The following is a 10,505-nucleotide window of genomic DNA, read 5'->3' on the forward strand; positions in this document are numbered from 1 at the left end:
GGTGTTTTTTTCCACTATTGGATGTAAGATAATATATACATAGTAGAAGCACTGGATAATGGATACCAGTGCTGAAAACAGATGAGTATTGGTAGTCGAGTACCAAACAGGTGCTGCTGTTGCCCCAAGAAACATCCTACCTGACAGCAATGCTTTCAAACAAAAAAAACACCATTTTCCTCAGAAAATAGTACTTTCAACCCACACATATAAAAGGGGGCAAGTAGACCTAACAAAAAATTGACCCAACCCGCAAACCAAAAATTTGAAAATGACCCAACCCAATCCATCCCGAAAAAACTGAGTTGGGTCATGGGTCAACCCATTGACTAGATTGTCATATCTAATTGGGACTATTTATACATTAGAAGTTTCCACGTTCAAATCTTTAAACTTTACTATTTAGACTATCTCTCTAAATTGTTGTATGCTCAAGCTTTTTCATTTTATATTTGGAATTTTAAGATTAATTTCTTTAATTTTGACATTCATGTATTTTTTCTTTAATTTTTAAATCAGTTATTTTTTGGGATGACCCAAATTGACCCATGGGTCAACCCTAACCCAAACAGTCAGCATTTGATAACCCAATCCAAACCCGACCCACCCAACCCAATTGCCAGGTCTACCCACAGGCCACTGGAGGGGATAAGAAAAAAGATCGAGATTGACAATATAAAGTTAAATCTCCAAAATCAAGCTATTTCCAATAGGATATAACCACATTAACCAGCATCAACACCCTTCTACCGAGGTAGATGGATTGACCGCAAGTTACAGTAAACTTATACAAGACAAATATACTACCTTCAATCGTTCAACCAAATGAAAGAGCTACTACCCATCTAACACGCAATTTTTTAGGAAAAAAAAAACTACAAACAGAAAAGGAGTTACTAGGTTTGTTTTTCCACCACAGATTAAACGTCTCTTCCAGTTATGATGAACCTACCGGCATGCCTAGTGCTCGTATTCGCGCGAGACTGACCTCTCTGAACGATCATGTTCACGGTCTCGAGCTTTCTCCTTTTCACGGTCGTATCTGTAATCAGCAGGCTCCATCTGTTCATACCGCTCAGCACCATGATTATAAAGGTTTGGGTCACCCTGGGGCTCAAGATCATCATACTGTCTGTGGCCTTGATGGTCGTAATGTCCTTGTTCACGGTCCTGGTCTGGATGCACATATCCATGGCCAGGCTCCATGTTGTCATACCACTCACGGCCATGCTCAGGCTCACCACGATCATATTCCCTGTCCTTTTCACCCTGATTGTCTCTTTCATGCTTTGTCTCGTTATGATCATGATCCCCACGGTCATAATCCCTCTCCTTCTCTCTAGGGCGATCACGGCCTCGATCACGGTCACGGTCACGGTCACGATCACGATCCTTGTCTCTTTCTCTGTCTCGGTCTCGTTCATAGTCACGACCACGGTCCCGATCACGATCACGTGTCCTATCACGATCACGACCCCGATCTCTGTCCCTGTCCCTGTCCCTGTCTCTGTTCCTCTCACGATCTCTATGGTGTCTTTCTTCTCTTGCATCACGATCCCTTGGTCTATCATGGGATCGTTCACGAGATCTCTCGCGTTCCCATTCTCGGTCTCTTCCCCTTTCGCGAGATTTCTCCCTATCCCTGTAACATTGTTTTTCAAAAGCAATTAAAAACTACCCTACACCAATGACACTACAAAAAAATAAGAAAATTTTTAAACATAAAAATTGGACATGCATCCTAATATGTCATGGCCAAGATCAGCAGTGATCTCCAATTGTCATTTTGATTATGATCCTCAAAATTCTCTATGCAACCCAATGAGAAAAACCTCGCAAGTCATGGCTTCACGCCTTCAACAGGTATTTTAATCAAACATTCTCCGCAAGTCTATCAGTCTATGAACATATACTCCACAAGTCTATCAGTCCATCAGAAACATATCAATGACTTAAGTCTTACCTATCTGCATGACGATCTTCCCTGGCCCTCGGCTCTTCTGAACGGGATGCTCCTGAACCCATCTGCTGTTGATCTCTGTACAATTATCAAAGTCAAGAATAGCACATATGTAGCAAGAGAATTCTGAAAAAACTATCTTGATGATCAACAAAAAATAAAAAATAGGGATCAGATGGGTAGTATAACTCCCTGGATCCAAACAAGTATCAATCCCATAAAAAATAAGAACTCATAAAAGAACTTGGTACTGCAATGTCATATAACACTGTTAAATGACAACACCCAAATTTCGTCCATTCTATATGGGGTCTTGAGGGGAACGATTAGAAATATATGGATATAACCCTTGACATATGACACTGTTAAGAAAAAGCAAGATATGCCAGAGAAGTGCACATAACAATATAATAAATGGTTTTACATTAAAGACCATGCAACTAGATAGATTCCCAAATATCTTACTAAAACAAATATTTTTAGAAGTCGTTTAAGTTCTTGCTGTGTCTGAAGACTTTGGATGTATCATTTGTTTTCCCCTAACCCACTTTCGCAGATTGACCATTACATTGTCCATCTATCCCTTTTCACTTATAATAGAAAACATGGGCTATCCTCCAGCACCCATATTACATCTCAATGATTCTATGAAGGATTATTCTTCCGAGGAAAAAATGGCTAAAGATTGGACCCAGTTTTTAAGAACCAAAAGTGATGTTTTATGGTTGTGTATCTCACCAAAAGTTGACATTTTAATAGGTAATTTACTATGTATGTAGGGATTGAATCTGCAAGGCCATAAACAGAAGAATGCTCTAACCAATTGAGCTAACAGTTTTCCTTTTTAACTGTTTTTCGTAGGACATTCTGTTTCTCACTTTTAAAACACTAGGTTAGATTGGATTAAACCTAGGTATATCACATGTTGAGTTGGCTCTGACCCACCAAGCCACTGGATACCAACATATAAAAAGGCTTTAACAGAGGAGGTAATGTACCAAAACTCCTGTTGTTCTTTATTCTTATTTCTGTTTACACTCTCCTCCCCTCAACAAAAGAAGTCAACAATGTACCTTTTGATAGTTAACAATGTCTTGAATATAGTTGTCAAGTCGACACCAAGGTGACAAGGCACCCCATGGAGGGTTGCCTCACCTAAGAGCCAAGCACGGTACTATAAATATTTTGTATATTCTTTATTTTTTAGACTATAATAATAAAATAGGTATTATTAAACTAAATTCTTTTCTTAGGACAAAAAAAGGGCTCAGCCCCTATATTTTCTCATTTTTCTTCTTTTTATTCTCACGAATATATTCATTTTCTATGTTTTGATACAAAGCTTATACTTTTTTATGAAGGTTATAGAGAATTACAAGTGGAAGATGGTTGCTGTTGAAGAATATGCTCCAGAAACAGAAATGCATATGCACTTAGTTGGGATGGGATTTTTTTCAATTTTTTTTTTTTTTTTTTTGGGTGGGGTGTGTGTGTGTGTGTGTGTGTGTGTGTGTGTGTGTGTGTGGAGATGGGGGAGGGGGTCCGGGGAAGGTTTACACACTTCCACTAACATAGCATTCAAGAGTACAAAATGAGTCTTTGAGAAGGCATCAATTACTTGAAGTTGTAAAGTTATCAAGAATACAAAGCACAAAAGGCATGAGGCTTAAAAAGCACAACTTTCAATAAAATAGAAAATTCTGAATATTAGGAGACCATAACATAAGCTAGCAATGAATGCAACATGGTACATTTGGCAGGCATAGCAGGACGCAAAACTGTCTATGCCCTCGATAAATTTCCTTTTTCCCCATTGTCTTGTGCATTGCACTATTTTATGCAACATTTTATTTACTAGTAAAGGCCAAGACATGTGGAGGGCCTCTGGACCACATAACCTAACTTAATCACACCCTTTCTCTTTTATGCATTATTTCAATCCGTTCATCCTTTCTCTTTTTTGAAAATTTGTGACAACTTCTGTTCATTGAAATTGTCTTGTAAATCAAAAATATCCACCAATAGAAGGTGAACCATAACGGATGAAAGAGTACCAAACAGTCAAACACTAATTGATGGGATCATGGGAAGATATTGCTTTAAGATTTCAAATGCAAAATTTAAGAGAACAATTAATTATGTTATTAAATAATAAGTATTGTAACCTGTATGTAGTGGTATTCATGTACCATTTTACTTTAGTGCCCAATACAGTCTATTGAAATCTTAATATGCAAATTAGGTGTCCAAAAGAGGCATGCAACTACTGCAATGAAACCCTTACCTGCCCGAGTACTTCCGATTAACTTCTTCACCTCCAACCCTGGTTGATCCAAGACCCCCACCCAATCTACGTGGTCGCCAGTTTGGAACAGTTCTACCACGTTCCACATCAACAAGCACCCTTCTGTTATCGAGCTTCTTTCCATCAGCTTGTTTGTATGCAGCTGAATGTTGAATAACATCATCATTGACTTGGTCATGAAAAAACTAATGCATATGTAAATCTTCATTAAAATAATACTAGGCCTAATGTCTCATTTAAGAACAGACCTTTCATATCCCGTGTATGCATGTATTCAATGAAGGCATAACCTCTAGGCTTGTTTGTCTCTTTATCAGTAATCAGGCGAACCTGAGATATCCACAGCAGAAGTCAAATAAACAAATGTTTACAAATAATAACATAATCTAGAGTAGAATTTTGCATTAAAAAACATGTAAAAGCCAAGTAGTTCTGGCCACTTGGCAACAATACTGTTTTAAAACATAAAGCATGTCTCAAATACTAAATCCTAAATGGCACGGCAGACAGGCACTATGCCTCACTAGCCGTGCTCACCTTTTAAGGTGTACAGCTTCGCCACGCACGATGCATCACCACCATTGCTACAGTTGGCAGAAAAACTGATGTGCCCGATTAACCAGTTGTCAAACAGATTTACCATCCCCTTACCAGGGAATAAAACTTTAAAATAGAAAACTAATTATAAATAACATAGAAAATACCATGATATCTTCTGAACTGCTGAAATTTATAGATAGCCTTTAAAGTCAAAATAAGATTTTCAGTAGCAAGATGAAGCAAGAAAGAATAAAATTAACAGGAAAATGATACTCCCAACTTCTAATTTACCCAGATCAAGAAAAGAGGGGAAGTTGACCGTCTCCTTTGTAGCTTGAGAATAAAGACAAAAGGCAGAATGCATCACCATCCTACTCATCCTTATGGTTTACAGCATTGCCATGAAGGATGCAGCACCATCATTGCAATTGAATTGGTAAGAAACCAAGGTATGCGCCCAAAATACCAGCTATGAAGAAGAGTAACAACCCTTTACCAGGGGTAATGCTTAATAGGAAACCATTTACCACTAACTAGAAAATAGGATAATACCTGGGTCCCTAGGAAACTTTCCATGGGATTAAAATCAAAAAGACTTGAGGAAAGAAAGATAAAACAAACCCATAGTGCCATTAGTGGCAAGGATACCTGCTATTAACCCAACTCAATCTGACCCATTAGCAGCCATTTTAGAAGGAAATGCTAAAAGAACTCCATTTCGAACTTGAAAAACATGATAGATTAGTATAAGAAAGGTGGTGTACAATCATCACTAGCAGTCCTCACCTTTAAGAAGTTGAGAGTCAAAAACCATGATGCATTACCATTCTTGCAATTAAGTTGTCTGGGAGTATGCTTGGACCCAACATACCAATTTGGCAACAGCTTATATACTTAATTATATAAAAACAGCTTAAATACTTTTTTACCAGAGTTCACCAAATTAAGAAAACCATGAAAGAAAAGGAACAAGAAGAATCAAGATTGTTTTAGTTAAAACATTTTCATTGTCCATGTCAAGTGTAATAGCTAACCTCCTAAGTTGAATATAGAAGAGCATATCCTGCTGTAATTTAAGTGAGTGAATAACCTGGCTATTATTCCTGATTTGGTTACTGAAAACATAGAAATTAAGGAGGCAAAGCTAATTAACAAACATCTTTAGACTGTTAAAATTTAAAAGTTCAAAAGTTCCGATTAGACAAAACCACAAAGCTTCACCACAACCAAACCTGTTACCCAAGTCAAAAGTCAATAACCTGAGTCCCCATTGGGGATGCTCTAAAATACCTACCCGCTTGATTGGCCCATAAGCTTCAAATTCCCTTTTGATCCTGTGCTCAGTAGTCTCATAATTCTGCAATACAACAATAGCACTTGCAAGTCATTCCAAACAAAAATCTTAAGCTTCATTTGGAATAGCTCCTTCAAAACCCTCCCAGAACTTTTTTTGATAATTAAACTCTTCCAGAAATTCCTAGATGAGAAAGCCCCCACTCTGCATATTAGTGGCATTTGGCAATTGAGATGCAGAAGTGCTTCTATAGACATAGGAACTGTAAACTAACATCATTTCTATAGACATAGGATGCATTTTCCTGGAAAGATTTCCATCTAAGGAGCAAACCTGAAGATCACCTTAGTCTAAGCATGAGAAATGATAAAACGTAACAAGAAATTACTTACAAGCCCTGCAACAAATAATGTCTTGTATGGATCTCCTGATATATTTGGATCATTATTGGGATCATCTGCATAAACGACAGAAAAAATAACAAAACCATGAAAATCAGTTTAGTTCCACATGCATTACATCTATTAAAAACCCAGGGGAGAAAAAAAAAAAAACAGTGAGGATAGGTATATCACATTTTTGAAGCTCTTCAGCAGCTTTTTCAGCACCCTTCTCCAGTCGTAGCTTGTGAATTCTAGCCCTTCTTTGAGACTGTCACCACCAAAACAAAAAAATTGTAAAATTGTAAGACAAAAGATAACAGGTGGTTCTTATTTCATGGACAACATAAAAAATTACAGGGAATAAGACAAATAAACCTTAACAGAAGGAAATAGAGAAATAAAAGAATAATATTACTAATATAGATGCACAAAGCTTGGTGAAAATCTAATTGTGGTTACTACCAACCAGCTTTAACTACCCCAATTTATAACAACACAAAAGGGCAACCAAGGTTCAAAGTATTGAAACAATACACCCCGTATTGAGTGTATCGTATCATATCTTTGGTTACCCAATACACCTGTGTGCAGGTGTTTTCAGGAATCCATTTTTTAATGAATAATATATATTATATATATACATAAAGCTGAAATTTGAAAAAAAAAAAACAATTAAAAAAAAGGTGCATGGTTTAAAGTACCATTACACAAAGGTGTATCAATACTTTGAACCATGAGGACAACCTCTTGCATAACAAAACCAAAGCCATAAAAACAAAAATAATCATGGTGACTCAAAACACCCATTAATTGATTTAATATTTAGGGAACAAAGCAATAGAATAATCATTGGCATGATACTCAGGCAACAACTCATCCGAGAAGGTATCACCATCAACTGTGCACAAGTTACTGGAAATAAAAAATACCACAATTTACTCCAGGTTGAGAAGTGGCCACTTTTAATTTTATTACAAAGTAAAAAACAAAAAAAAAAATCAAGTCAAGTTATACCTGATAAAGAGGGGGGTCACTCTACCCTAACAGCCTAACCCCTACATGCATCAGGATTGAAAAAACAATCAAAAAGGAACGACATACAGCTATAAGTTCAGGGATATAGACCTTGTTCCAACCTAACCAGATAAAATATTTGGAATTCTGCCTTGCATATAAGGAGGTAACTTCTCACTACGAAGGTGGTGTTGTCGTAATATTAGGGCCACAACGACCCCAGAGAAATAAGAGGTTCCTCCTATGACTTGGCAGATATTCCAGATTTAACAAGGCATTGTAGATGATAGTTTGTTTTCCAACTTCTCTTCATGAATTTCCATCATACCGCAATCGTAGATGATAGTACTCATAACTTCCATCATATCACAGATGATGAAGTTACATCCTACTCTAATACCCATTTTTTCTCTTCTCCTGGATTGAGTAAAATAATGAACCATACAACATTAAAGGTATTACCTAATTTGCTAAAACATTATCCTTGAACAAATATTCTCAAGCACTACAGTCTAGACAATACTCTCCTTTTGGAGGGGAAGGGGTTGCTTGATGTTGTAAACAGGGTAATGTAAGAATATATGAAAAAGAATATCCTACTTGTTCTTTTCTCCCGCTTTTCTTAATAAGATAAGCAGATAATAATATATTGGATAGTAGTAGCCAAAAGCAACAGCAATAAGAAAAGCAAATATAATTATTTGAAACCATCTAAGGGAATTAAATAACCAAATAAATAGACTTATCCAGAATTCCGTACCATACACAAGACATGTTAAAACATGCATAATGACTTGGCATCCGCATCCCAATTTTATTGTTTTGTAGAATAAATCCATTTATATATTTTTCCTTACTTAAGGTGTGCAACTAATAGCTCTGCAGGCAAGTAAATAACCAATATGCTTACATCACTGGTTTAAAGCCAACGAAACCTTATAAATACAATCATGTGGAAGTTAATACGGCACTAATATTCATAAAGCAGGTCATCTCAGCATGGTAACAGAGAAAAGACTTCCCCATCAAAAAGGATTAAAATTAAAAGATGACAGGAAACAAAAATAAGTTTAGACATAATAAAGCAATGTTGCCCATCCCAAATAAGATCAGGATTTATAAAACAAGCAATTGAAAGAAGAAAAACACGTTGAGAAAGCAGTATCTTACTGGAGTTTCAGCCTTTTGGACAGGTGGTGCATATTCAGGGTCTCCTGGCTCAGCAAAGTTACTCACAAATTGTGCGATCCCTTGGTAGAAAAGAGGGAAAGAAAGGAAAGAAAGAAAGAAAGGTTCAGTACCAAAGTAAATCCATCAACGTGAAAACAACAATCAACCTTTTAAGTTACATATACCTGTATATGGTGGGCATTTTCCTTTCTCAGGAGGCGGTTTATACTCCAAAGGAGGTCGAGGCTCAAAAAGCTTCAAAAGGTTAGACGTAAGACCAGTCGGATGACTCTGCCCAATCTGCATCAAAGACACAAAACATAGATTAATTTTTCAATTACGCAAATCAGACCTTAAAAGACAAAACTGCAAAAATAACATGGAATTTCGAATAAGTGAATATTACCAATGAAAGATAGAGCTAGTAGATTCTTTCTGAACTCTAACTCACAGTAATTACCACAAAATATGTAGTCTGAGACCTTGAGAGAGGGGGGCAGAGAGAGAACTACAGATCTTGGAAACAGATTGGTGTAACCAGAATAAAAGGGAAAGAACAGGGAAATGAAAGGAAACAAAATACGGTACCAAAACACAAAAGAAATTCGAAAAGAACCCGAAAAATACGTATTACCCCCTCCCAAGGGGTGTGTGTTAGACGACATATTGGTTCCTCAGTTAAGGCTTCAATCATGATTTGGAAAGAGATGACAAAATACACCTTTTTTCAGCTCGAGAATTGACTCGCTGTACAACTGACAAACGCATAAGCCGCTAAACTAGGGTTCCAAATCGAATACAGATCAAACGACTGCAGCTACCGATCAGAAAGAAAAAGGAAGGTACGGAACCAAATACCAGTTTCAACTGCAGAACGGTTGCGCGGTTTTGGGCTTTTGTGCGCGCCTGCACTGCGGCGTTGTTGTTGCGCATGAACGCATCGTTGTAGTCTCCCATCTTTCAGAGCTCGGATCAGAAATCTGACAAAGGGTTTCGTTCTCTTTTAGAACCTCAACTCTTCGCGATGTGCAGAACAGATCACGAATCCGATCTCTCTCTCCTTCCCTCCCCCTCTCTCGCTCTCGCTCGCTCGCTCGCACGTCAGAAGTCGAGAGGCAGCTCTGAAATCGGAAAATAAAAAGCTAAGAAGGGTTTTTAGTCCGGCTTTTTATAGACACGGTTGGAAAAACAGGATCGCACTTCTAATCCACCTTCTATTTTTTTCAATCACCTGAAAAACTGACTGATCCCATTCCAGCTCGTTCAGCCGTGAGCGTCTCGATTTGGGAGCGTTCTACTTCCGGGGGTGAGAAAAAAAAAAACGAAAAAACCGAACCGAAAATTCGGTTAACCGAACCGATCGGTTCGGTTTTGATTTATTATTTTTAAAAATCAAAAATACCGGTTCAGTTTTGGTTAATCAAAATAGAAAGCTGGTAGTTAATGGAATCAATCGGTATATATATTTATATATATTTTATGTATATTTATATTTATATTATACATTATATTTTTTATACATTATAAATTAATAAATCTGTATTATATATAAATATATATTTAAAATATAATATTATATATATTTCTAATAATTTATTATATATTTATATATTTTTCGATAATAAATATTATAAATAATAAAAAACCAACGAACTAAACCAACAATTAATCAACCGATTAATTGATTGACTTCAGTTCGATTTTGATTATCGATTAACCAAAAACCGATAACTTCGGTTCGGTTTCAAAAATTAATCTACAGTTTGGTTTCAAAAATTAATCGAACCGTGGGCACCCCTAGAGCATTCAGGCCAACGCACAAGATTGATAACGGTTTGG

The 10,505-nt window shown here is 36.8% G+C and overlaps 1 protein-coding gene across 1 annotated transcript; it reads right to left on the reverse strand.

Annotated features, from left to right (window-relative positions):
* Positions 1-676: 676 nt before the first annotated feature.
* Positions 677-9,946, reverse strand: LOC104595719 (U1 small nuclear ribonucleoprotein 70 kDa-like). Its single transcript, XM_010256577.3, has 10 exons — positions 9,525-9,946; positions 8,852-8,966; positions 8,667-8,746; positions 6,675-6,750; positions 6,492-6,556; positions 6,100-6,162; positions 4,514-4,595; positions 4,245-4,407; positions 1,964-2,038; positions 677-1,642 (listed from the first exon to the last, which is right to left on the reverse strand). The coding sequence occupies exons 1-10, from the start codon at positions 9,621-9,623 to the stop codon at positions 961-963; spliced, it is 1,500 nt and encodes a 499-aa protein (XP_010254879.1). The 5' UTR covers positions 9,624-9,946; the 3' UTR covers positions 677-960.
* Between the last annotated feature and the right edge of the window lie 559 nt (positions 9,947-10,505).

This window comes from Nelumbo nucifera, chromosome 5, assembly GCF_055504915.1.
Source record: "Nelumbo nucifera cultivar China Antique chromosome 5, China Antique-T2T, whole genome shotgun sequence".
Lineage (NCBI taxonomy): Eukaryota > Viridiplantae > Streptophyta > Magnoliopsida > Proteales > Nelumbonaceae > Nelumbo > Nelumbo nucifera.

What these genes read in the sequence shown, in the direction of transcription:
- LOC104595719 (XM_010256577.3), bottom strand. Translation starts at nt 9,623, where the DNA reads ATGGGAGACTACAACGATGCGTTCATGCGCAACAACAACGCCGCAGTG. An exon ending in CCGTTCTGCAGTTGAAACTG is followed by an intron (nt 8,967 to 9,524) that starts GTATTTGGTTCC and finishes TCTTTGATGCAG; the next exon opens with ATTGGGCAGAGTCATCCGAC. An exon ending in AAAATGCCCACCATATACAG is followed by an intron (nt 8,747 to 8,851) that starts GTATATGTAACT and finishes TTTTCTACCAAG; the next exon opens with GGATCGCACAATTTGTGAGT.